Raw genomic sequence first — 26,749 nt, forward strand, 5'->3', positions numbered from 1 at the left:
AGTGCCTTATAATGGCACTTTCCCTCTGCTTCCTGAGCAAGGGGCCCCACAAACTACATAGCTGGACCTGGTGATGGAGAGGGGGGTAGTGACCTTAACTGAGGAAAGAGACCCCACATTTTCAGGAACTAGATCCAGGAAGCTTCTGATTCTCTGTAATTGAAAACAACACATTCCTTTGGGGTTTGATTTTTTTATTGCTCCCTTCCCATAACCAGTAAAAAAAAAAAAAATACAATCAACGCGGTACAAGGATCCAATTTTTTTTTTTTAAATCAGTGTGCAAAGAGGGCCAGGTTTAACTTACATATTTACAGGGGGTGTGGCATGCGCTCAGCTACTGGAACACGTTGAAAAGACAGTGTCACAAAATATACAAAGGTGCTCTTTCTATTTCATAGTAGAACCTGGCCTCATTTCCAAATGAGAGCACTATAAAACACAAATCACACTATCTATGTAACTCATGAAAAATGCTGTACACATGTGCGGCTATAAATATAGAGTATAAATCACTCTGTCTCAGAACTGGTATCTACATGGGTAAGGGTCAGGGGAGGGCTCAGTTTGGTATCCCAACCTGCAAAGATGAAGGATAAGCCAAGGTGGGAGCGAACAGGTCTTGGAGTGAGGCTGCACTGAACCCCCTTCCCCAGACTCAGCTGAAGCTCCCTCCCTCTCCAGGGAGAACTAGGATTGCTGAGGGTAAGAAGCAGTGGAGAAAGGAGGTATAAACACAACAGGCTACTCTAGAAGGCACAAAGAAGGTATCTGCGGCAAGAAAAGGACACCCCTTGAACCCGCAGCCACACACAGACCCCCTACTTCTACTTGATGACCACTGTTTCGTGGGAAGTCCAGTGCTGCCCTGGTTTCTCCCTCTGAGAAAAGTGTGGATCTCCACAGGCATGGAGGGAGGGCAGAAAAATCAAAGCTCACTTGTCTATGGGAATGTGAGAGAATTCTTGGAAAGCATTTCTGGCTTCGATGGATGGAAGCTGCCCACTGAAAAGCCAACCCAAACCTCTATCTAGTGTGGAGAGTGAGTTGGCAGAAAGAAGTTCCCATTGTCCCATGCCCAGATCCTTCGTGAGGTTCAAGGTTGCAGCAGTGGACCGGACTCAGAGGGGCTGCCTTATCTTCTTCCAAAAGACTCATCAGGGATGATTTTATCTGACTGAAAGAGCAGCACTAGGCTTGGCCACAACTGTCAGTTTGGCTTCTAAAGTAGCCAAATCAAAAAGAGCCCTAGACCCTTTTAGCAGATAAACTGTCTCCCCCACACTCCCCTCCAGGGCTTGCCATTCCCTTGCTCATCCTCCAACTGCCAGCTCAGGAACAGAACAGTCTTCTCAGATAGATGGAGCTAACACGTGAGCCCAAGTGCACCCTGAACCTCTCTCGGGAGCTCAGATGCAGCTCCTGCCCTGAAAACTCGGACAAGGACACAGCAGGGAAACTTAGATGGCCAGACTTGCCCAGGTGAGGACCTCCTAACAAGGGCCTTGGGGAGCTCCGGGAAGAGAGAAAGAGCCCACCCCTGTGGTCTTCAAGTCTCCAAACCATGACACTGTTTCCCCCCAGATGGGTCTGATCTGGGGCAAGGACTCCTGGGGCAGCTGATCTTGGTTGAAGCAAGTCTTTGGTCAAAGAGAGAGCTGTCTGAGCTTTATCACAATAACATACACACTTAACCTCTGCATCTTTGAGAACCTCCCATCAATCCCTCCCTCGAGGCTCTTCCTTTGGAAGAGGATGGTTTGAGTCTGAAAGTAGGTCGTGTTGACCAACTCAGCTGTTGCCGGAGGTGGGCCAGTGTGATCATGTCCAGCCATTGTCTTTCATCATTTTTCAGGGTTGCTCTGCAACTTTCTGGGAGCCAAGCTCGGTGAAGGGGAGGGCGGTGTGGTCGAGAGTGGGGGCAGGCTGAGATGAAGCCACTGTGCGGGCTGATATGCTGGGTCAAAGGCAGTCAGAGCTGGGGCGGATGTCAACTCCAATTCTCAGCAGGAAAGGAATCCTGGCCAGGCAGAGAAAGGCCATCGGAGACAGGTGGGACGTGGCCCTTCCTCCCACCTCTGGGCAGCCCTTACAAGGCTGTGCTGTCGGAGGTGATCTTTGTGTCCCGGCCATTCGCCTGAGACTTGGGGACCCCGATCTGGGCCTCTGGGCTCATGGCTATGTTATCAAAGGCCTCGGGGGCCTTGATGGGCGTATCCTGCTCTTCCTCCACGTTCTGGCAGCACCCGCTGCAGCGGCAGCAGCGGGGGCAGCCACACAACAGGCAGCAGGCGCGGCAGCAGACCCGGCAGCAGAAGCAGCAGCGCGTCTGGCAGCAGCCAGTGAGCAGGAAGATCAGCTCGTCCCAGGGCTTCAGCGAGTGCATCCACAGCGGCAAAAAGTCCCAGCTCTGGAGCTTCCTGGGCAGGATGCGCGGGCAGCGGGACTGCAGGAGCCTGAGGACCACCACCAGGAGGATCACGAGAATGATGGGCACCCCCACGCCCACCAGCACCGGCCAGCCCGCCAGCGAGAGGCCAAACACGGCCAGCGGCGTCAGAAAGAAGAAGAAGATGAGGTAGAAGACGGCAAACCAGCGGTACTTGGCGGAGATGTTGCCCAGTCCCTTGGCCAGGCGGATGGGGAGGCGGGTGAATGGGATTGGGTACCACAGCAAGATGCCCGAGATGTTGAAGAAAAAGTGGCACAGGGCGATCTGAAACACAAGAGGTTGGACAGGTGCATGGGTGTGGTGCGTGGTGGAGTTGGGTGGGGGGGCATCTAGTAACCATCTTGAGTCAGGGGTCTTTCTTGTCTTCATAGTGCTGTTCAGAAAGGGGTCAGCATTACCTGAGGATCGTGTGTGTGGATGCGGGGAGGGCAAGGGAGGTGACCAAATGGATCACAGCTCAGTTTTCAAGACCTGAACTTCTTAAGGCAAAATCTAATAATGAACTTCATTAATATGCCTGCTGCTACCCAGGGTCTTGACCCTGCTGTTTCTAGCTGAGCAGTTAAGAGCTGGTGGGGGCCAAAGGAGGGGCTTGCCGGAGAGCTGGCTTCCTGGGCTCAATGGCCCCATTCCATGGAGGGGAGAGAGAGGATTACAATTAATAAAAATAATCGCACCGGCAGCTGATTTTAATTCTTCCTATGGAGGAGGGAACTGTTCTAAGCACCTGATGTGGATTATTTCAGTACTCAAAAAAAAAAGCCTATGATGTGGTAAATCATCATTATCTCTATTTGATGTAGGAGGCAACTGAGGAGGAGGTTAGGCTCACGTCCCAAAGTCACACTGGTAGGAGATGGTAGGCGTGGGATTCAAATCCAAGTAGCCTGGCTCCAGAGGCCACACACTTGGCCACTTTCCTGTGTGCCCACTCAGTGCCAGGCATCATGCTAGGGGCTTTGGACCAGCCTGTCCAATACGTGGCAAATGAGCACCTGAGATGTGGCTAGCCCACACTGAGATGTGTTGTAAGTGTAAAATACACACATGATTTCAAAGACTTGATCAAAAAATATAAAACATCACCAGTTTTTAAAATCAATTACATGTTGAAATGATAATGCGTTAAATCAAATACATTATTAAAGTTGATCTCCTTGAAGGATAGGTACCATGTTTTCACTCATATGTGGAAGAGAAACTTAACAGAGAACCATGCGGGAGGGGAAGGGAAAAAAATAGTTAAGGAGCAGGAAGAAGGCAAACCATAAGAGACTCTTAAATACTAAAAACAAACAGGGTTAATGGGGGTGGGGGAGAGGGGAAAATGGGTGAAGGGCATGGAGGAAGGCACTTGTTGGGATGAGCACTGGGTATTATATGGAAACCAACTTGACAATAAACTATAAAGGAAAACAAAAATAATAAAATGAATCTCGTTGTTTTACTTTTTAAAAATGTGGCTACTAAAATTTCCGAATTACATGGCTCAAATTTATATTCTACACTCAGATTTCTGTTGGACAGCCTGGCTTTAGACAGAGCCTCATCAGATCCTTATAATAATCCTAGTGAGATCTGATTCACATTTTTCAGATTGATGTTCAAAGGTTAGGTCACCTGTCTATGGTCATTTAGAGTGTAAAGGCAGGACAAGAACTCAAATGCCAAAGGTCTTCTTGCCCAATATCACTTAGTTGATCTGGGCAAGAAGGCAGGTCCTCCTTATGCTTCTCGATTCTAGGTCTAGAACATAGTTTACCTCATTAATATCCAGGCAGAGTTCCCCAAGAGGGGGGCAAGGAGATGGGAAGTGGTGTCTCTATGCTTCTTGAATATTCTTTCCATCTCTATCAAAGTGGTCACCCTGCTTCTGTTTAAACAAAACCCCATTGATGGGGATCTCACTGGCTCTCTAAGGAATGGATGGCTTTGACTGTTCTCAATCTGTCTTCTTGTGGCTTCTCCTCACATCACAGTTTTGGACATAGAGAAAAACTTGGCTCTTGTTCAAAAATCTGCTTGCAAGACCACAAATGGGGTTGTATCCCACCAGAGCCCCTGCCCCACAAAACATTTCCTAACCTGCAATGAGCTCCTCAGAGTATTGCCTGGGCTGGCTAAAGCAGCCAGGATGGCGGTGGTGGTGGTGCCGATGTTGGAGCCCAGCGTGAGTGGATATGCCCTCTCAATGGTGATCACACCAATACCTGGCAGGAAAATGCAAACACTATATACAGTCTATATCAGCCTCAGGGGATGATGGGAGATGGTAATAGGGGCAAAGCCAAGAAGAAACTCACCGATCAGTGGGGTCATAGCAGATGTGAACACAGAGCTGCTCTGCACGATGAAGGTCATACCTGCTCCCACAAGGATGGCCAGGTAGCCAGTCACCCAGGCAAAAGGAAAAGGAAAATCTAGAAGAGGCAAGGAAAAGAGATCTGTCACAGGCCTCCTAAAGCAGGCATGGGCTGAGGCCCAGCTGGCACCTCCAGAGGACCCGGGGAGCATGGTCTGAGCTAGAGGGTCAGGTTGTAAAGAAACCTCCTCACCCTACACCATGGTCAGAAATTAACAAATTGGATTTTTAGAATCCTTTTACCTTGCATGTTCAGATGGTGGAACCAAGGATGCTGGCATATGTTACAGAAATAAAAACACATATTTACTGAAATTCAGAAATAAAAATGCTGAGCCCACATGTTATGGACTGAGTGTCTGTTTCCCCAAAATTAATATGTTGAAACCAAAACGCCTGGTGTGATTGTATTAGGAACGGGAGCCTTTGGGAGGCAATTAGATCATGAGTCCTTGTGAATGGTGGCTTAGTGAGTGCCCTTACACAAGAAGGAGCCTGTCTCCTCTCTGCTCTTCCCATGTGAGGACACACAGCCGTCTGTAAATCAGGAACTGGGACCTCACCAGAGCCTAACTATGCTGGCATCCTAACACTGGACTTATCAGCCCCGAGGACTGTGAGATATAAATGTCTCTCGTTCAAGCCACCCGGTCTATGACAATCTGTTATAGCAGCAGAACTAAGACCCAAATAACCCCCTTCCTCCCACAAAGCACGTGGAGCATGTGAACCTCCTTCCTTCTGCCTGTCCTGCTCTCCCAAAGCTGCAGAACCTCCACCTTTGTGGAGTTGCATGGAGGCAGTGCAGCCACTCGGAAGTCCTCACATCAGTCTCTCAGCACCACTGGTACAGGATTAGCAGGTACCCATGGTCACCCAGCTCAGCCTCATAACACCCTTGTGGCAACCGTGGGATGTAGACATTCTCAGCTCCATTTCACTGAGGTTTCACAAGGAGGCAATGTCCTTAGCTACATTCCTGGTGGCCAGGATGCCATCAGCAGGAGAACTGGCTGCCTCAAGATGCTGATATATTATCCAGACCCACATTTTCTTCCCAAGAGTTGAAGGGAAGTAGGGAGCATGGAGGGCATCCATTACCCTTTTCCTATAGGATCCTGACAAGATCCTAAAGTCCTGGTCATAAGAAATCTGTCAGGAAGGAAACCCTATCTCACAGAGTTCTGCATTTGAGCTGGTTCTTCCTCAGAGCCTTGCAAGCATGTGATAGAAGCTTATGCCTACTCCCCAGCCTCCACCCAAGACAGCAAGGAATATTTCAAGGGCAAAAAGCATCTTCTTCAGCTTGTCAGATCCAAGAGAGAAACTCCATGTAGAGGCCATTGCTAAATAAAAATCTACAGGAGCCCCTCTGGGATGACCACAGTGAGGCCCTAGAAAGCCCAGAATGAGGGGCAGTGTGCCTACCAGTGTTGAGGGTCTTCTTGATGACAACAGCCACCTGTCCCCGGAGCACGGAGCCCAGAAGCTTGACGATCATGACCAGGCAGCCACAGAGGACCAGCAGGGAGGCTAACAGCAAGATTATACCAACAGCAAGATCCGGGAGGCTGGAATTCACAAAGATGTGCTGGCCTGAAGAGACAATGGAAAGCCCTTGTTAGAAGGACAGTGAACCCCCCCACCCAAGGCTACAGACTGTTCTTCATTCCCCAACATCTTTCTGTATCACAGTAGCAGACTCTTAGTTGTTAGTTCAACATATGACAGCCCGGAATAAAGACCACACTTCCCAGTTTCCCTTGCAGCTAAGTGTAAGCCTGACGCTATGTTTTGGCCAGTGGGACCGCACAAAGCTAGAACATGATGTGAAATCATTATAGTCACAGAGCTAGTCAGAGTTTCTTCTACCTCTAAATCCCATGCTGTGTTTTACTCATGGTACTGAGCATACTTACAACGAAGAGTTTGAGTGGTGTAGGATGGACAAGTCAGAGTAGGAACTATTGCTAATTATAAACCTCCTTATTTTTTAGCAGTCCCTGTGTGGCCCCATGATTATATGGTTTTATTGATGGATATAAAGCACCTAGAACATGGGAGATGATAAACTCATTGACTCCAGGAGGTAAACCACACTTGGAATATTTACTGCTCAGAATTAATGTGGGTGATATGGACAGGATGAAGAGAAGCAGAGATACACACATGGGTATATAAAGAATGGTTAGCAGAGTTAAGGATGGCTGGGCTGGAAGAGATTCCTAGGGCAACAGTCTAGCGTCTTAAAGGATGGGAGCAGCATGTAGGTTCACTGCCTTGTTCAGTGGCTCCAGGTCCTTCAATGGAGCCTGCTGTATAGCAGGGACTCATGGCTTCAGGGTTAATACATTTGTTCTGTTCTCAGTGGGCCCCACATCTCCTGCAAATATGGCTGGCATCTCCCTGGAGCCCAAGGGATAACAAAGCATATGGAGGGAGCACTTTGGAATCTGTTGATGAGTTGTTCTGATGAAGTATGGAACTTCCAGGGAAGCTGGACTTCGAGTCCTACTTCCACCCCTTACCATGGGACCTTGGCCATAACACTTTTTCCTGTGCTACAAGAGTTCATGTTCATTACTAGGTATGATGCCAGTGTTCTGTGAGTCCTAGTTTCCTTCTTTCCTTCACTTACTGAACCTCACACAGATAATGAATACAACCCCCCAACAGCCCAACCTGGTGGGCTGATGCTCTGCTGAGTTTCACTCACACTTGGCAATGTTCTCCGTGTAGGTCACGTTCTTGATGGTCCAGGTGTAGGAACTGTCCGACCAACAAAGGGAAGGGGAGGTGCAGTTCTCAGGCGAGGGGACAGTGACATTCATCTGAGTCTGGATGACAAACATTGGGACATGGGATGTATAGTCCATTATACTCACTTTTGGTGGTGACTGGCAGGCAATGTGGCAAGTTAGGAGGGAGACACACATCAGTGTGTGTGTGTGTGTGTGTGTGTGTGTGTGTGTGTAAGTGTGATGCACTGTTTCCATAGGTCCCTCCATAATTGAGAACAGGCAGCCAGAGGTAAGCCAAGAGGCATGAAAATAACAAGCCAGGAATAATGTATCCATAGTGTGGAATGAAGCAAAATGGGGTCATTTTGTCCTACTGCATTGTCTGTCCATCTGGCATTCAAAGACTTGCTTTCTTAAGGATTCTCATTGGCCAATTTTTCCTTCCCCCTACCTTTCATTTACCCACACTGAATTAAAGGTTTTGTTTAAAGCACAGATTCTAGAGTCTGCCAACACAGCAACATTTTTAAACTTACCACATTGGTAAAAGTGTCACACCAAATCTTGATCAGACTCTTGTTTTTAGCTTCTTCATCATTCATTGCAATTTGGTTGATAACTTTCTTATCCAACTGAGGAAAGCAACAGACAGGAGAGAGTCAGCATGTCCTCAGCACTGATGAGGGATGGACCTATAGGAGGTGCTATTAAAAGGGCTTCAAGAACTTGAACCCAATGGAGAGCTCCTGCAGGAGTGAATCAGGACTCACTCCATCTGTACTCTCAGGATGGAGCACAGCCCCTGGATGTTAGCAGGTGCTTGACAAATAAATGAATGATTGTATTAAAAAATGGGCCAGTGACTAGGAAGCATGCAGTAGATAGTCATTGAGTGACAGCAAAAACCAGTAGATAAAGATAAAGGACAAGGTCCAAGTTGACCCATTTTACCCAAGGCAAGAACCACAAAACCTTTTCTCATGTATTTCAATAATATGGACAGATCCTAGTAAGCAGAGAGGTGAGATGGAAGGAGAGGACAGTAACCTTTTTCTTTGGCTAGGGGCAGGATACTTTATTAGTGAGCCAATGGGTGCTCAGGTCAGTAGGGGGAATATAATGGCTCCAAGCATCCAATGAAGTCCTTTAGTTTTGAGAAGCACTTGCCATTCCCCTGCTCCTTCCCCAATAAAGATGATACATGTTGAAGTCAAGGAAACAAAAAAAGTCCAATTACTCTATCAGGCATCCTTGAAATCTTGCCTCCCTTGGCCTTTTTCAAAGGTAACCAAAGAACAGTGTTTATAGACCATCATCCTTCACCATCTCTGCCCAGTTGAGTGGGGTTGGGGAGGAAAGGGGAAGGAGTTAGTTCTTTTCTTTCTCTCTCTGAAGGAAGTTGATTACCTGGATAATGAGTTTTGTGAAGGGATCTGTGATAACTTTTAGAAGTGCTGGGGCATCTTCTCCATTCTTGAAGTTAAAGGTCTCTAGCACCAAGTTGGTCAGGATCTCCAAGTAATGGGTGGCCGCCTCCAGGGGCAAGAGCACGAACACTGAGAGCCAGTTGAAAAAGTCATGGACAGTAGCCCCCGCAAAAGCCCTATAGGAAGAGAATCCCACCGCAAGCCAACAGTCAGATTGGTAAACAAGCAAGTTGCATTGTCTGCAAGGGAGTCACCTATCTATGTCCACATGTGTACAATCTTGTGTACATGCTCACAGCAATGCCCAAGTTGGTGGAATTAATGTCCTCATTTGACAGATGAGGAAATTGAGGGCCGACAAGCAGAAGGGAAGTGATTGAAGACCACTGCATGGGTGTTGGGTCCAGGATCCTTGTCTCCCACCGCCCAGCAGAGCCTTTCCCACCAAGCCAGAGAGCACTTGGTTCTTTCTGCTGAGCAAAAGGGAAGTAGATAGGTTATGGCTGCAATAATTAACTCAATAACCACTGTTTGGAAGAATTGCATCAGGACTGCTTTTGAATCACGCACATTGAAGACAACCTTCCTTCGGAAAGGTGGAGGCCAGTAGCATCATGATAATCAAAACCTAGAACTGAATTCTTAACTTTTTGTGTTAAGATCTTAAGACTCTGATGAAACATTTGAACAACTTATACAGAAAACAAGGCCAATATATTCCACAATGTATATCTGAGAAGGTTTGTAGATTCTAATTCTGTCCTATCTCCACATCAAGAAACTTGAGATCTTTTTTGCTTAATGAAAAAAATTTTTCTTTAAAAATCATCTGCATGGGGCACTTGGGTGGCTCAGTCAGTTAAACATTAGACTCTTGGTTTTGGCTCATGGCTTTTGAGTCAGGCTCTGAGCTACATCATGGGACCTGCTTGGGATTCTCTCTCTCTCTCTCTCTCTCTCTCTCTCTCTCTCTCTCTCTCTCTCTCTTCCCCTCTCTCTCCCTCTCTCTGCCCCTCCCCCAATAGAGCCCTCATGCATGTGCTCTCTCTCTCTCTCAAAAGAAATAAACATAAAAAGTGTAGGTAATCCTAAAAAAATAAATTAAAAAAAAACACATCTGCATGTTCAATAAAACACCCAAAACTCAAAGGGACATGGGTAGAAGCTAAAGACATCTTCATACACTTCTGATGTAAAGTGATATAAATATTTCTTAGTAGTTTGGCAAAGAGCCTTATAAGGGTTAGATATAGTTGTTATTTTCCTAGAAATATAAGGAGGTACTCCAAACCACCAGGAAAGAATGATACACATCTCCAAAGATGTTACTGAAAGCAATCTATTTAAATAATCTGAACAAGGGGCAAGCTAGTTCAGTTATACTACTATGTGCAGGCACTTGATTCATAGATCACGTTTGTATCTCATAGGTAGCGGTGAAAAGAACCCAGAATTTGGAAAAAACCTAGACTGAGTCTGAACTATACCCTTTGGTGGTTACTTAACCTCTCTGTGTTTCCATATTAATGAAATGAGGCAAAGAAAAGTCTACTCAGCTTCTTGAGAAGATCAAATTAACAACCGCTCCCCCCATCACGTGTATTATTATTGCAACCCTCAGGACACCTCATCAGGGACCAAAGAAGGTTAGCGGTGTCTGAATGGGACTGAGTAGCTCTGAGGCCCTCTGCCACCTGCCAGTTCACCCACAGAAGAGGGATGACATGTGCCGACTCCCCAGCCAGCCTGTGTAATGCTGTCTGCCTGACCCACATGGTGATTACATCATGTAGACAAACTACTTCTCTATTTTATGAACTTCTGGAAAAAGCCCATCAGTTTAGAAGACAGGCCAGAGAATGTGCTTAATTTTCACATTAACCTTTGCCTGTTTCAACCTGCCCCATGTTCAGATCTTGTGCATCCACAAAAGCTACATTTTGCTTTTTACTGGCAAGTGAAGAACAAAGGAAAGGTAACTGGGGTTGAGCTCACCCAAAGAGGAAGCTTTAGGAGGTTATAATTATTTCTGACTAAGCGGGATGGTAAATCCTATCCTAACTGGCTTTGTTTTAACTACACCACACAGCAAGTAAGCTTCTAGCTAAGGCTTGCATTTAGGGAGCTCTGATTGTGTGCCAGGTACCTTGCTAAGCATTTATGTGTTTGGCTGGGTTTACTCCTTTGGACAACAGTGGTGATAAACACAATTATCCTGGCTTTGCACACAAGGGAGCTGAGTTTAATCAACAGGTAGGTACGTGATTCTAACCCCATCTGTACTCCACAATGGGTACTTAGAAGAGCTCTAGGAATGACCAGAATGTTCTCATTGGCTAGTTAAAGGTAGTTATGACAACCTGGCCCAAACCAATGAGCCTCATGGCAGCAAAGGCTGATTCTGGGCCTCCTACCTTCTGAACTCATTCCGGTCTCCCGCCTGCATGAGTGCCACAATGGTGTTGGTGATGGAGGTCCCAATGTTGGCACCCATGATGATGGGGATGGCGGCACGCACAGTCAGCACTGGGAGGGGAGGGGGTAGAAAAGAGAAAGTTAGTGAGAGTTAGAAAGTTTAGGAAGACACCCTGACCATGTTCCCAACATGGGCCAAGGCAGGCAGACCCCATTCAAGCTGGTAATTAACAAAGCAGCATTTCCTAACCCATTTTGGGGTCTGCACGAGGCTATGAATCTGATTCAAGACAGCTCATCACAGAAATATGAACGTGTAGCAAACAAAAAGTTCCAGCACATAATTTCAGGGAATTCACATGCTCCATGAAGGAACCCTTCTGTGCACCCCAGTTTCAAAGTTCCTTTCTAAAGTTCTCTGTCCTCTGTATTACAGATGCAAAGCCAGCTCACTGGAGAACAGGAAACAATGTATAAGGACTTGTGTATTTATTATGGCAAATTCCCAGCAGTATAATTACTCTTTCTAACAAAATTAGTACACTGCCACAATGTTGTAACGTGTAAAAGTAAAGTTATTTTGAAGAATGCCTTTTCCTAATTTAGCCCAAGAAAATTCTAGTTAATTTTGCTAAAATGCCAGTTTGGACTGAAATTAACCTGTTCAATTTGGTCCCCCTCAGAGTATCTGTCCCAGTTCAGCCAGAGCAAATATCAGCAGGTTCATATTTGGAATGCCAGCTTCCCATGCTTGGTTGTCCCCAAACCAATGTGTGATGGACTTCTTTATAATTTAATTCTTAGCACTGAGCAGTGATGGAAATGCTCTTGATCATGTAGATACATGGTCAGACTTGGCAGCCACAAGCCACATGTGACTGTTGATCCCCTGAAATACAGTTTGTGCAACCAAGCAACTAATTTTTATATTTTAAATGAAAACAAATCAGGGTTAAATAAAATTAAATAGCCACATGTGGGTAGTGGCTGGTAGACTGGACAACACAGTTCTAGAGAATTAGAGTTGAGTCTTCAAGCCTCTGGGACGATTTAAGACTCAGTCATGGGAATGGAAACGGGAGGCTTCTTGGGATAAAATAGAGCACATCACAGCTGCACAAGATAGGAAGACAATGGTGACAAGCCTGGACACAGTCAGAGTAAACCCCAGGCTCCTCAGCTTGATGGGGAAATGCCTGGAACGTCTGGGCCCACAGGTGCCTGGACTCACATGAAGAGGCCACCATGCTGACGACAATGGACGAGGAGGTGCTGGAGCTCTGCACCAGGACAGTCACCAGCACTCCGATCACCAGGCCAGCCACAGGGTTGGACATAATAGAGTTGTTGCTAAAGAACTGCCCGGCCACCTTTCCTGAAAACAAGCCACAGCCACCAGATGGAAAGTTAGGTGGGCACTGAATACACAGACGTCTCCAGCCACAGTCATCTGGCTGTGAGTCAGGGAGGCCAGCCTCCAGCCCAGCTGGTACTCCTGCAATCTTACTTCCATGTGCTTCTTCCCAGTGCTGCCCTGGTACCACATCTCCACTTCTGTGACTTCATGCCACACCCCTTGTTTTTCTTGTCCCTTCACCCTGCAGCTTCCCACCCTTCTGCTGCTCCATCAGGAAGCCCTCCCACAGTCTTCTCTGATCACCAACCTCCCCTTGACTCTGCACTTGGCCTAATAGGTGTTGGTGAGTCTCCAGATATGCTATTCCTGTCTCTGGGGAAATATTCCCAATTCAGAATTTCCCCTGAAGGCATGGATATCTCATTCTTCTCTATCCATCTTACCCAGCCCCTATTCTCTAGCTCCAGCCTAGCCTCAGATGCCCGAGGCCATCAATCGATTCCCCAGTGCATTCAGTGAAGAGGACTGAGGCCCAAGAGAGTGGAGGCACCTCATCTCACACTTGGAGAGCAAAATCCCTTGCTGATGCTGCCTTGGAAGAGGAGTACTGAGGGTGTCATCCAGGAAGTCAGTCTGCCCTTCACGAACCCTCACAAGTGCACCCTCTCCCAATTCTCCCAGGCCACAGAGATGAGTTCTCAAGAAGGCACCCAGGGGAACAGAAATCCATGGTCTTCTGTGTCTCTGGGATCCGAGTTTGGATCCCACTTTGCCAACTCAAGGCTGTGAAACTAAGCGCTGGGTAGTGTGACGTCTTTAAACTTTAGATGCTCCTCTTAAATGGGAGTTTGGGGAAGAAATATGTAGGACTGCAGGAAGCATTCAACCTTCTGGCTGTCACTGCTGTCGCCCATCAGGGGAACACAGGTGACCAAGCACATGGTATTTCACTTCTGGGTAGCCCTCACACTGCTTAGCTTACTCTTAGTCCTGGAAGATGTTTAAGCAACTGCTAAGAATTGACGATCCACCAGCTCTGGGACCCTTGTCCTTCTCCAACAAAGGCCCAGCCCTGGTTTTCTATAGTTGCTTTAGCTTGAGAGCATTCCTATCTAACAATTTCTGCGGGTGGAGGGGGGTGGGCAAAGACTGCAGGGATCCCTCAGATAAGTCCTTATATCAAACAGCTTCCTGTCCGGGGTCAGTGGACAAACATAAGAAGCTGACTCGCTTGGAACTGGCCCCAGCCCTGGCTGCTGGCCTAAGCCATCTCACCAGTTATAGCTCCTTTAAAGACCTCAGTTTCCTCTTCTCGAAAATGGGGACATGACTTCATAAGATGATAAGTGGTGACCTTCTGTCCTAAAACATGCCAGGAGGCTGCAGCTGGAGAGGGCTTTCCAAGTTGTGACCATCTGAACCAAACTCCATGAAAATACCCCAACCCAGATCTCTGTCCCTTTCATCCATACCTCCAACCAGCTGGAAGGCACTGCTGAGGACATCCAGCGAGCACACGAAGAAGTAGAGAAATGTCAGAAGCAAAATAAATTTCCCAATTCCTTGGAAGACACAGAGAATCTTCCCTTTGGTATTTCTCTCTGGGGTGAGGGAAAAAAAGTACAAAGGCTTTTAGTGCCTGAAACTCTGAGAAGTTGGGCAATGAGCTCAGAGCTCCCATTTCCCCTCCCTTATTAGTCCCCTCCCCCCAACACCAGGTGGCTGTAAGCTCTTATGTATGGAGGCCTAGAGATGGGATGTGACCATGACTGCAGTTTTCAAAGCAATTACCACTGTAGTCCATTTAGCTGAAATCTGCGGTGAAGCGTCTCTATAGGATTTGCTTTAGGGAGGAGGGGTTTGGTGTGGTCTGGGGCACTGACAAGGCAAACCAGACGCCATGCTCAGCTGAACCAGTGTCGCTGAGAGAGGCAGTTAAGGGCACTTGACACCTCCTAAGTGCAGAGTCAGAGATAATGGCTCTCCTAAGCACCTTCAGAACAGAACAGACTATTTTCTAGAATGTGGCCACAAGGTAGCAATCACAGTCTCCATTTGGGGAGGGCTCGGGTACTCATACATCCTGGAATGCTATGTCCTTGGATGCTATTTTCTCTGCTCGATTTTACAGTGGTTCTCACCTCCTCCTTCCCAGCTGTCTGATCTGCAGACAGACCTTACACCCAGCACCCGGAAAAGAAATGCAGCATTTGCATGCCAGCCATTCTGGCTGTATAGTCTGTCTTCTGGAAGCCTTCCTCGATGCCCATGTTTAGGTGAGGAGAGCCCTCCATCCAGGGACTCTCAGAGCAGGGGCCTCGTCTGGTCACTGCGGCACCCACAGCACAGTTCCTGGGACCAGTCAGCACACAGTGGGTTATAAGGGGCAGCATAGCACCCAGCCTGTCATTACCCCCATGCTGGCACATTTGTTGAGTGCAGGAGAGAACAAAAGATGCCCCAATTATCACATTATGCTTTGACTCCAAGCCTCCAAGACTGTGAGAGGTATCCTCAGCCAGGACCTTTTTTTGAAAAGCATCAGAGGGATGCGTCGGTGCCTCAGGTGGTTGAGCCTCCCTCTTCAGCTCAGGTCATGATCTCGCGGTTTATGAGTTCAAGCTCCATGTCAGGCTCTGTACTGACAGCTCAGAGCCTGGAGCTGCTTCGGATTCTGTGTCTCCCTCTCTCTCTCTGCCCCTCCCCCACTCATGCTCTCTATCAAAAATAAACAAACATTAAAAAATTAATAAAAAGAAAGACATCAGAGCAATGGAAAGAAAGAGGGTAACACAACGGAGATGATCCTGTGGAGGCAGTGGACACAATCCCTCGTGCATAGGAAGCCCCTCCCACCTGCTTTTACCTGACCACTTGATCCCTGTGTCCTGGAGCTCAGGCAGGTCCCAGGGGTCTTCCACTGCTGTGGGCTCTTCTATCAGCGCCACGGTGGAATACGACGGCAGAAGCTCGATCTTGGTGACGGGGGCCCCGCTTTCATCTACTCAAACAAGCAACAGAGGCCATGAGGAATGAGGCGCAGACCTGAGTCCCAGGGTCCAATCGGGCACAGGCTGATGGGCACTTACTTGGGCTGGTGTCCTTGACTTTCCCAGGTGTGGTGGACTGCTGGCTCGTGGCCCCTTCTGTGTACTTATTGGGGTTGGGCTGGGCATTTTCCAGCTGAGGCCAGGGAGCCATGGTCTGCAGATGGAAACCAGAGCTGAAAGCAGCAGCCACGGAAGGGACGTCCACTCAGGTGCTATGACTGAAGAACTAGCGGTTGCCAAGATTCGGGAGAGAATCTGCCTTCCATGGTTGGGCTCTTCTACTTCTGGGTCTCCTTCAACCACTCGCCCAGGCTGCCACTAAGTCAACCCACTTCTTACACTGTTTCTCTCTCCATTCTAGCCTCAAATCTACCCACTGAACTTCCTTTGATTTCTCCAACTTCCTTCTGGCTCAGCCTCTGTCTTGACTCTCTCCTTTAGTCAGAAACAGGATGCAAAGCCAGCCATCTTCATCAATTCACGGTACACCAAGTCCTCTCGGTCCTCCAATAGTTCCCTCCTGCTTTTATTCTAGACTGCACATCTGCACCAAACCTCACACAGTGGACCTAACATATACATAAATGCTCATATGCATTCTGCCTGCTCTACCCACCCCCCAGTCTTCTGTGAGCTGCATGGCCCATTGGAGCTAGTTTGAATCCCAGTGGTGCCACTTATCAGTGGCTGTGTGCTTAGGTAAGTCCTTTTATACCTCTGAGCATAAAGGCATAAATGTTTCTCCATCTATAAAATGTGGACAAGTCCAGGTTATGTGTGGAGGGTTATGAGATTAACGGTGGTACTAGAAAGTGCCTGGAACCAAGCGGGCATCCGATAAATGGTAGCAATCATTCTATGCCATGCAGCCTGGATCGATGACCCTTTGTCAGAACCACATTTTTTCCAACCTTTGGGAGACACTTCCTCATAAGCCATTTTCTCAACAAAGCCTTTCTTGGTTACCCAGAGAGGAAGTGTGGCTCTTGACACACTTGGAAGCCCCCTCCTGTGTTCCTTGTCCTTTGACACACATTAGTGCTGCACAAAGGACTGGAACAAACAATTCATAGAAGAGGAAATACAAGTGGCTAAAATACTACAAAGAATTCGGCCTCATTAACAACCCAAGATATGCAAATTAGAACAGTGAGATAAGTTTCAACTATCAAATCAGCAGGAAAAAAATATTTTTTTAAGTCTAATATGCTGTGCTGGAGAAGATCCAGTGAGATGAGCACTGTTGGAAAACCACTGACAACATGTCTAAAGTGCTTTATACATTTTCAATACATCTCTAGTAATTTCACTTCTAGGAACTAAGTACCTACGAATATTTTCTCTCAGAAAATCCAAAGTACCTCCTTGTTCTGATCACTTCTTTGAAGAGGTTTTCCCAGAATCTGTGTCTATCTGACACTTTCCTATGTGTTTTTTTTTAACCATTTCCTATTTTTCTTCAATGGATCCACTTCCTGCCTATTGAAATGCAGGCTCTACCAAAAAAAAGAGGCTTCGTCTTGTACAGCACTGCATCCTTGGGGTCTGTAGCTATGCCTGGCACACTGAAAACGCCCAGTGTGGTGGAATGAATGGGATGCAGACCGAAAAAGATGTTGCCACACTGTCGCTTAAGAGTTGAAAAGTAAAGACAAGAAAATTATTGTACTAACCATGGTGCATCCATAAAATGTAATACCATGCCACGTGCCATTAAGAAGGTTATAAAGAATTAGAAAAAGGACATCTGGGTGGCTCAGTCAGTTACATGGCTGACTCTTGATCTCCACTCAGGTCATGATCTCATAGTTCGTGAGTTTGAGCCCTGCATCAACTCCACACTGACAGCACCGAACTTGCTTGGGTTCTGTCTCTGTCCCTCCCCTACTCTCTCTCTCTCTCTCTCTCTCTCTCTCTCTCTCTAAAAATACTTTATTTTTAAAAAATTTTTTTAATGTTTTATTAACTTTTGATACAGAGAGAGACAGAGCATGAGAGGGGGAGGGGCAGAGAGAGAAGGAGACACAAACCGGAAGCAGGCTCCAGGCTCCGAGCTAGCTGTCAGCACAGAGCCTGACGCGGGACTCGAACCCATGAATGTGAGATCTGACGTGAACGGAAGTCGGAGGCTTAACCAACTGAGCCACCCAGGCGCCCCTCTAAAAATGCTTTAGATAAATTGTGAATAAAAGGTACCTTTTTATCCTACTCACAGCACGTTCTCACAAGATCTGGAAATGTTCCATGGGATTCACAATAGGTGACGGAATTGTGGATGATTTGTTTTTCTACTCTATGAAATTTCCAAATTCTTTTTAAGAGATGTAGCCCAACACCAGACCCACAAAGTGAGATGGTTCAGGGACACCCAGGGTTGTTACTGTTAGGCGAACTGGGAACGCGAAGACGTCAGCTGATTCTGTGTCCCCATCATGAAGGGGTTTCCATCGGTTTGTTTAGCCTAAGGAACTCCTTGACTTTGCCCACGCCACTGCAGAACCCAAGATCACAGGAAACATCCTGCAGTAGTTAGCTACCATGAAAGCACAAACCGTGTCTTTCATTTCAACTTAACAAGCATCCAACACGAGGCCGGGCACACCACAGGCCTCACGTGTGTCTGAGCGGGATGCTGGGACCTGCCTGGCCAGTGAGAGCCAGTATTTACTAACCCTGGCTGTGCTCAACATTGCAGGGAGTCATTATTATTCTCCCATGATGGAGAAACTGAGGCATAAAGAGGCTAAGTAACTTGCCCAAGGCCCCAAGTGGTAGGGCCTTGAGCCCAGGTCAGTTTGAATCCAGAGCCTTTTCCAGCAGTCGCTCTCGGGCTCAGTGTTCTCTACAAGCCACTCAGTCAGCTTCTAGGAGTGCGGCTGCCTCTGATGCCCGGCCTCCTGGAGTTGCTTGCTGCACCTGTCACAGGCTGGGCTCCTCCCTCAGGCTCAATGAAAAACCTTCTCAGAGCTGACAATCAAAGGTGGGGCAAAGCCCGCTGCTCTCAAGGTGTGTTGGCTTTGGGGGGGCCCCTTCCCAGGGTGTGCTGGGAGGCAGCTACAAGGCTGAGGGCAGGACAGGGGAGCTGGGGCGGAGCTGTGGGGTTGGGGAAGAGACCAAGGCTGGCCTGGGAGAACGCCAAGCTCAGCTCAAGGCCACCAGGCAGGGGAATGGGCTCGGCTTTGAAACAGCTGGAGGTTAAAAGAAAAGACAGGGCGAGGCCCATGGGTTTGGAGGAGAACAGCTCAAGTATCTACCTTGTGACTTTTCCAACACAGGGATCCTTAGCCACAGCATGCTGGGGGAAAGAAAAGAAAAGTCTTGGAGCTCTCACCCTCAGTCAGGCTCTAGGCTGGGCACCTTACATAGCACAGAGGCTCAGAACCGAACTCCAGCTCTGCCCCAGATACACTGTGACCTGGGCAAGTCCCTGGACTGCTTTGTGCCTCAGCTTATCAAATGTAGAATGGAGTTTATAACAGTCTATAGCCCATTGGGTTATTAGGCAGTTTCAAGGAGTCAGTTTCTGCAAAGTGCTTGGAACAGTAACCTGTCCACCTGGTTCATGTTCCTCCTCTTAGCAACCCTGTGAGGGGTTCGCGTTCTTCCCATTTTACAGATGAGACAACTGAAGCACTTCAGAGGGGCAAAGCCACTTGGCCCAAGGCTGCCACAGTGCAACTTGAGAGTCTCTGACTCCAAAGCCTGTGTTTGCCTCTTAACTCCAACATGACTGGAACACTCCTAGAAGGGATGAGTCATGTAATAACAACATCAGAAGTGCCATGTATCTGATTAAAGGCCCATTACTAGGCAAATGGAGAAGATGCCTCAACATCCCCAGTGGCAGGAATCAGCGCCCCACTTCCGCATGCAGCGTCCTGGGAGGAAGCGAGGGCTCCGTGACCTGGGTCTCTGAAGCACCTGCTGTGCCCCAGGTATTGGCACAGAAGCATTCCACCTGACTTTGAATGTCAACCTTCTGTCATCACTGTCCACGGGCCACTTAACAGCAGCCCACACTTTGACCTCACCCTGACTTAAGACTCACTCCCCCATCACCCCGGATGTTCCCCTTCGTGGAACTTGGATGTTTGTGATCCTGCTACCATTCGCCCAGAACCCCAAGGTCATCTCCCATGGCCCTGTAACTCAGCATCTCTCCCCCAACTTCAGAAGACCGACCCCCTGGTCTGTGGGCTCACCCAGCCCCCTCCTCCCCAGCCAGAGTTCTACAGGCCTCTCTGATCTGTCCTTCCCCAAGCGCCCGACATGTAGTGCCTGTGTGACTCATGAGGCACTCCACCGCACACAGTGTAATTGATTTCTAATAACAACAACTACCATTTAACGAGCACCAGAGAGGTGTTGGGTGCTGTGCTGGCCCTGACACATATTATCTCATTCTACCTTCATGCAGGCAAGAGGTCCTGCTCATCCCCACTTGCAAATAGGAAAACCGGGAGTGCCAAGAGACTCAGCAACTTGTTCAAAGTCACCCAGCAGGGGAGTGACAGACAGTTTTAACACAGCTCAACCTGTCAGTGAGGTTGGGACCCTTATTTACAGTATCCTTGGCCATGACATATTTTCCCGGAGCACTGATTTTACTCGCCTAACTGGGGAGAGGGGATGTTAGTTAGAGGGACTGGCCGATGATTTATGCTGGAGAGGGGATATTTACACCGAGCACATTCTCAGCATTGCCACTACTGACATTTGGGGCCAGGTAATACTTTGTTGGGTCGGTTGCCCCGGGCCCTGTAGGATATTTAGCAGGACCCCTGGTCTCTTCTCACTCGTGCCAGGAGCACCCCCTCACCCTTAGTTTTGACAAACAAAAGTGTCTCCAGACATTGACAGATATCCCTTGGGGGGCTGAGAACCAGCCTTTTGATCCCAATTGTCTGGGTTCAAGTCTCAGCAATGCCATCTGCTGGGTGACCTTGCGGTAATTCCTGTGCTTCTCTGTTTCCCTACATGTCAAATTAAGATACCATCCCTGACCAAGGATTATTATGATTAGTGCGTTGTGTTTTAAAAGTTCTCAGAATAGCATTGGACACATTGTAAGCCCTGTGTGGGTTTCAGCTCTCACACGTAAACAAGCAGGGACATGCAGGAGAGAGCGCAAGCATTACATGAATTCTCAGCTGGCAGTAGGCTGCTCTGGGCTCCTCATGGACCTGCAGACGTTCATATGTTCAGCTTATTCTGCCCTTAAGGGTAGTTGGAAGGAAAAAATGGAAAATTGTGACCTTCTACCACCTCTCTTCTTTCATAGTCTTAATTCTAGAATTGTTCCCCTATCTCTTCTGCACATGTAGGAAAACAGTTTCAACATCTCAAAACTAGGGATTCAGGCTTCTCAACCGGAACTTAAGTTTTAGAGGGCAAGACCTATATATTATGCTTTTCCTCCCAGTGCTCAGTAGCATATACATAGTAGGCCCTTTATATTTGTGAAGGGAAGAGTCGACATCTAGGGTTTGCTGAGGGATGAACAGGACTCAGGCCTAGGAAACGAATCAAGCCTGAATCTGACTAATGAGTGGCTATTTCTCATCATGATGAGCAAGTCGGGTTGGACAAGATCTGTTATATGGGGCAAGTGTGTCAAGAAACTGCACCCTCAATGTCACAACAGCCCCCTTTGGGTTCTTATCAGCAGTAAGGTGCAAGAAGGTTGACTGTTGGCCTATTTAAGTCATGTTTTCAGTGACCGGATTTCTCTGGCTGACTGGAATAATTCCTGGGGTGAACACAAAGTATCTAGCAAACACAGAAACAGATGCTTCCACAAGCCGATGTCCAGGTGGTTTAGGACACTGTCAGCGATGGTTCCAGACACTCATCTGCAGCGACCTGAGCAGCAAGGACTAGGGTATCAGGAGTCCAATGCGCCAAAATGTCTGGAATACTTACTGGCTCTGTGTGAGGCCACTGCTGACATCATTCACCTGCAGGCCCTCATTTCACTACCAGTATCACCGAAAGCAAAAGAAAATTTCTGTTGAATGTCTCCCCTCCTCCTTCTTGGAAGTCTTGCCTTCCCTATTCCAAGTCCAACCATTTGTCCAAGTCCATTCCCTCTTTACAAGCACTTCCCTGATGAAGCAATAACTTCCCCTCATGCACTACTTCATTTTCTGATACAGTCACAAACTCCACCATCGTTGGGTGGAAGACCCACTGTGTTAGACCCTGGCAGGTAAGAACCGGAGGGGCAGGCCCACCCACTCCTGCCCTGCCCCCCTGGCGGGACAGGCAGCCAGGCGATCCCGGCAAGCCCGAAGCACTCTGCAACAGCCACTCCCCTCCTGGCCCTCTTCACCTCCACAGCGCTGGCTGCTCCTCTCAGACCTGGGAAGGGAGGGAATGTAGGGCACCTGGCATGCAGTCACTGTCCTCCTCAGTGTGGGCACACAGGCCCCACTCGCCAGGCCTTCCCAGGCCACAGAGCCCCAGCTCTTGTGCGGCTGACCCCACGGATCTGGAGTAACGGGAGGACCCAGAATGAACTCCCCATGATCGGCCGTGGGCAGCTGTTCATGGGTCTTCCAGGCACCTGGATTTGCCCTGTCTCCTGACCTCACAGCACTGGCACACAGCACTGAGAGAAGCACACAGTGGGTGACCCTGAGCCTCTCTGAACCTCAGTTTCAATGTCTCATAAATGGGGATAATCCCATCTCCCTCACTTATCTGTGGTAATATCGACTGATGAGCAAAGGTGAAGCCCTGCACAGAATGCCCGGCAGAGTAAACACGCAGAGCTTTGAGGAATGAATCGTATCACGAACAGTGCATGCCACTTAGCCCTGGCCCACCAGCTCCTCACCTCAGGGCTCAGCAGAGCAGCGGGTCCTCTGTAAATACCTGTGCAGTAAAGGAACCTGAAGCACAGGAGAGAAAAACACTAACATCTTGTGTGTGCGTGTGTGTGTGTGTGTGTGTGTGTGTGTGTGAGTGATGGGGGCATGTCCTATGGGATCCATGACCTTGTTAAATTTTCTAACAACGAAGTTCTTTACAAAGAAACAGACACAGAAAAATTAAGGAAGTCCCACAGCTTCCTGTAGATGGAGTCAGGATTTGAACCCAGGAATGCTGGCTCCAAAGCTGGGGGCCCCTCTGTAGACCTCTCGACCAGGTGCTGAGACAGAGTGGGAGGAGGACTCCTCTGGGCCCCATCCAAGCCTCATGGCACCAAGAGGCCTAAGGGGCTAAGGGGCCTCACTCATTCCGGACTCAGTGGGGCTCCCGGGGCTTCTGGGAGAGCTGGTGGGGCTGGTCTCTCTGCAGGGGTCCGTCCTGCCGACTCACTCAAGCAGCTAGAAATGCCAGCCAAGAACGCTGTAATGACAGGCTGAGTTCCCACAAAGACTTTGGGCATACCAGAGCCCGGGATCCGGCATAGGCGAAGCGTTTTTAGGAGTCTCCGCTAAGAAGGGCAGGTGGACACTGAACGAGCCGGACAGAGCCCCCACCTGAGTCTGACCCACTTTCCCAGTTGTGGGCAGACACTGGCCTGTCTGGAGCTTGCTTCTCTAGAAAGGGGCGCTGGGGATCAGTAGAGGCCTTCGGAGCCTTTGAGCCCCTCCATAGACATCCTCCCCAGGGCACCCTCTGACCTAGCTCTTCCATCCTCCCAAGGGCACACACTCCAACACACTCTTGCCACCTACCAGAAAAAAAACAGAAGAAAGGATAAAGTCATCCATGTTGACCACTTGGTACTAATAATTACCCACAAAGATGTGTTGTTTTAATGCCTAAGCATGAGGCTCATGGCTATGATCACATATCTGCTTCCTTGCTCCTCACCACTCATCCCTACAGCTGATCTGGCTTTGTTAATAACCCTTTTGGCTCAACTCCCTGCTTCCACATGTGTGCCCCATGCCAGGAGGAACTCTTGCAAGCCAGTAGAGGAAACTTCTCAGTTCTTCTCAGACCCGGGGAGCAGGAAAATGTAGGGCACCTGGCGGCCACCCAACCCTTATGCTCTTTATTGCTTGAGTTTCTCTAACCACCAGCAGCCCAAACGGCCCTTGGGCATTTTGAATCAGGTACTGTGCAAGCCCTGGACACAAATTAACCCATTTATTTCTGCAAATTTACTTTTAAGTATTCATACTTAAGTACTAATTCCACCAAAAAGGAAACCAAGGCCCAAAGAAATTCATTGCTTCACATTATAAAGACGCTGCTCCTTCAGAAACAATTCTAACTCAGGTAGTCTGATGTCGATGTTCTCAAGAAATCTGTTCCTACATTGAAAGAATGCCCACCCAAGACTTAAAAAATTTCCAAGAGGGCAATGGCTACTTAATTTTCCATCTTCCTTCGACCATCACAAGGCAAAATAATCCCCCCAAGGACACGGCAGTGGTGGGAGTGGGGGTGCGTGGGACAGGAGACAGAAGCAAGTGACCTGGGTTTTGCACTGATGAGTGGATTTACTTTTTGCCTATATGTGCTAACAGGATTTTAAAAAGACATTTTACTCTTTTTTTAAACTAGGGCTATACTACCAAACCACACCCTCATGGTGTACTTTCAACTTACATTTATGATTTTTAAAATAAATCCTGCAGTTAACTTGTAACTATATTCATTATTTTGTATTGTATTGGGGGGGTAGTTAAAAGAGTTAACTCTCAAAAACAGTTTAAACATATGGCAGTCTGTTTGCAGCCCACGTTTTACACTCTTGTGCATTTTTAAAGTCCCTGGGATACCCTGACCTCCTGCGGCTGACACTGGCCTTTCTGTCCCTAGGGGGGAGGGGGGAAAGGGGAGGGGGGAGGGCAGGGAAGACAGTGGCTGAAAATGGTATTAAAAGTTTATTCCAAATCACTGATCCCAAGAAGCTGTTTTCTTCATTGAACTGAATTCAGGCTATTTTTGTGTCAGCTTTGTGCCCTAACAGCTATAATCCAGCTGTCCCGTCCGTCCTCCCCCCACTACTGGGGACTTGTTTCAATGAAACGGTTGAGTGATTTGGGGTGGACTTGGGAGGCGGCAATTTGTGAAACATCCAAACCTTGTACAAGCACCATCTCTTGCCACCAGTTCCCAAAGTTACAAAAATAGAGATACTTATCGGCTGGTAGGCTGGCAGGAGAAGAGAGATTCAAACACTCCTAAGGACCAGAAACAACTGTTGCGCCTATGAGGCACAACTTTTACAAGAACTCCGGCCCAAAACAACTTAAAGAACTCGGGCTCAGGAGAGGGTAAAGCAAAGAAAGACAAACAGGCCTGACACAAGTGGAGCTAAGGCAGAAATCACTTGTGAATAGAAGCAGGGAGGTAGAGAGGACTCTAAGGGAAGAAATTCACAAGCTGCTTCCATGAAATCAACATGGTTCAGACAGCTGCCGCTTCCTTATGGGAAACCCTAACCCTAACCCTAACTCTCTCCATCTCAGTGCCAGCTACCCATGGCAGGCATCTGCCCTGGGAATCTGAAGACTGAATTTAAGTCCATTCCACGTGCCACCCTCTTTCTGGCCTGGAGATGCCCGGTGGTCCCCCGTCCGCCCCCACCTGGGCACATTTCCTTGCAAGCCATTTCCCCAGACTGCTCACCTGGGACCTTTTGACTCTGAAAACAGTGAAAATGTCTGGGCTCTGTTCTCCCAAGGCAAGCTGAAAGACCAGCCCTGCACGGACCCCACCTGCCCCAATGCAACCGGCAAACTAGACTGTACCCTGCAGTCACTTTAGTTAAATCACTCGGCAAACAAGAATGGCAGCACGTGGAAATCACATTCGTGGGCATCTCATGACTGGACAGCCTCGCACACCTAGAATTTTCAGCGCAGGAAAGACTGTGAGAGGGTTCCTTTCCCCTTCTCACAAAGAGGGGGAAACTGAGGCCCAGGGGCTCACAGCAACCTGCTTTAGGTCCTACAGCTAGTTCGTGACCAAAAAAGAGCCCAGTCGTCCCAATCCCTATGTGGTACCTTCTATTCCCCCCATTTCCCTCCTGAACACCGAATTCCAGAATATCTATAGTTTCAGAACCCCTCAACGGTGGCTGATTAAGAACATGGCCAGGGGTAAATAGTGTGGTCATGGGAATTGTAAGAACAGCCATGGCAGTAACAGCGAAAAGAAAAATATAATCTGAAAATGTAGGCAAGGTTTATTATTATTTGTTTGTCTTCCGCAGTCCAAAGCCAGCCAAGCTCCTTGAGGTCAACATCGAGGGATGTCTAAAAGAATTAAGTAAATTAAAAGTAAATAAAGGTTCTTTCCAGAGCACGAGGGGAGAAGGAAGAGCCCTTGCCCGGCGGCGGTACTCACCAGCGCTCCCAGCGCAGGCAGTGGACCCAAGGAGGAACCAGGCGGAGCTCAGCCGCCTGGGTATATATAGCGAAGGTGTTGCGCAAAGTCCCGGCGGCAGCTGCTGTCAGCACGCCCCTCGCACATTCCAGGACCGCCTGCCGCCGCCAGGGCACTGCCTACCTGCCGGCTTAACGAGCCCATCGTGACCTGGCCGGCGGCGGAGGAGATCCCCACGCGGTCCCCGAGCCCCAAAGGCAGCGCCCCCGACGCGCGCCCTGCGTGACCTCACCCCGCCCCCCAGCGCGGGCCGCGGAGACCCGGGCAAGTGGGCGACTAGCAGGGCCCACCCCCTACCTCCACCCGGCCCCTGCGCTTTCCTCCCCAAGAGGCTGAATCTTCTTTAGCGCCTGTGAGGCTTCTGAAGAGGTCAGAGACGCTGAGACACAGATAAAAGCCAACTGGAAACTCAGAGACAAATCCTTCTAAAAACAAAGCCTGGATTGTTCGGCCTTATCAGGGTTTGGGGTGCTTTCTGCCCTGGAAGCCTGGACTCTGCAGTTAGGACACTTGGCCAGCGGGAGCCCTGGGTCTTAGCCAGGTCCAGCGTGGGGAGAGGGGCTGCTCTTCTCTCTAGAGCAGCACCCCTGCC

The 26,749-nt window shown here is 48.5% G+C and overlaps 1 protein-coding gene across 3 annotated transcripts; it reads right to left on the minus strand.

The window, feature by feature from the left end:
• Positions 1 to 242: 242 nt before the first annotated feature.
• On the minus strand, positions 243 to 26,137 carry SLC34A2 (solute carrier family 34 member 2). 3 transcript variants are annotated; one of them, XM_029932553.1, is made up of 13 exons: positions 26,119 to 26,137; positions 15,844 to 15,958; positions 15,621 to 15,755; positions 14,227 to 14,355; positions 12,629 to 12,772; positions 11,397 to 11,508; positions 8,963 to 9,158; positions 8,092 to 8,187; positions 7,531 to 7,651; positions 6,243 to 6,410; positions 4,756 to 4,872; positions 4,538 to 4,662; positions 243 to 2,716 (listed from the first exon to the last, which is right to left on the minus strand). In XM_029932553.1, exons 2-13 carry the CDS (start codon positions 15,953 to 15,955, stop codon positions 2,090 to 2,092), a joined length of 2,082 nt encoding a protein of 693 aa, XP_029788413.1. In that variant the 5' UTR covers positions 15,956 to 15,958; positions 26,119 to 26,137; the 3' UTR covers positions 243 to 2,089. The 3 variants fall into 3 exon arrangements, with proteins under 3 accessions (XP_029788413.1, XP_029788423.1, XP_029788430.1); XM_029932563.1 differs by lacking the exon at positions 26,119 to 26,137 and adding an exon at positions 25,399 to 25,416; XM_029932570.1 differs by lacking the exon at positions 4,538 to 4,662 and having other exon boundaries at positions 2,087 to 2,716.
• Between the last annotated feature and the right edge of the window lie 612 nt (positions 26,138 to 26,749).

This window comes from Suricata suricatta, chromosome 1, assembly GCF_006229205.1.
Source record: "Suricata suricatta isolate VVHF042 chromosome 1, meerkat_22Aug2017_6uvM2_HiC, whole genome shotgun sequence".
NCBI classification, from domain to species: Eukaryota; Metazoa; Chordata; class Mammalia; order Carnivora; family Herpestidae; genus Suricata; species Suricata suricatta.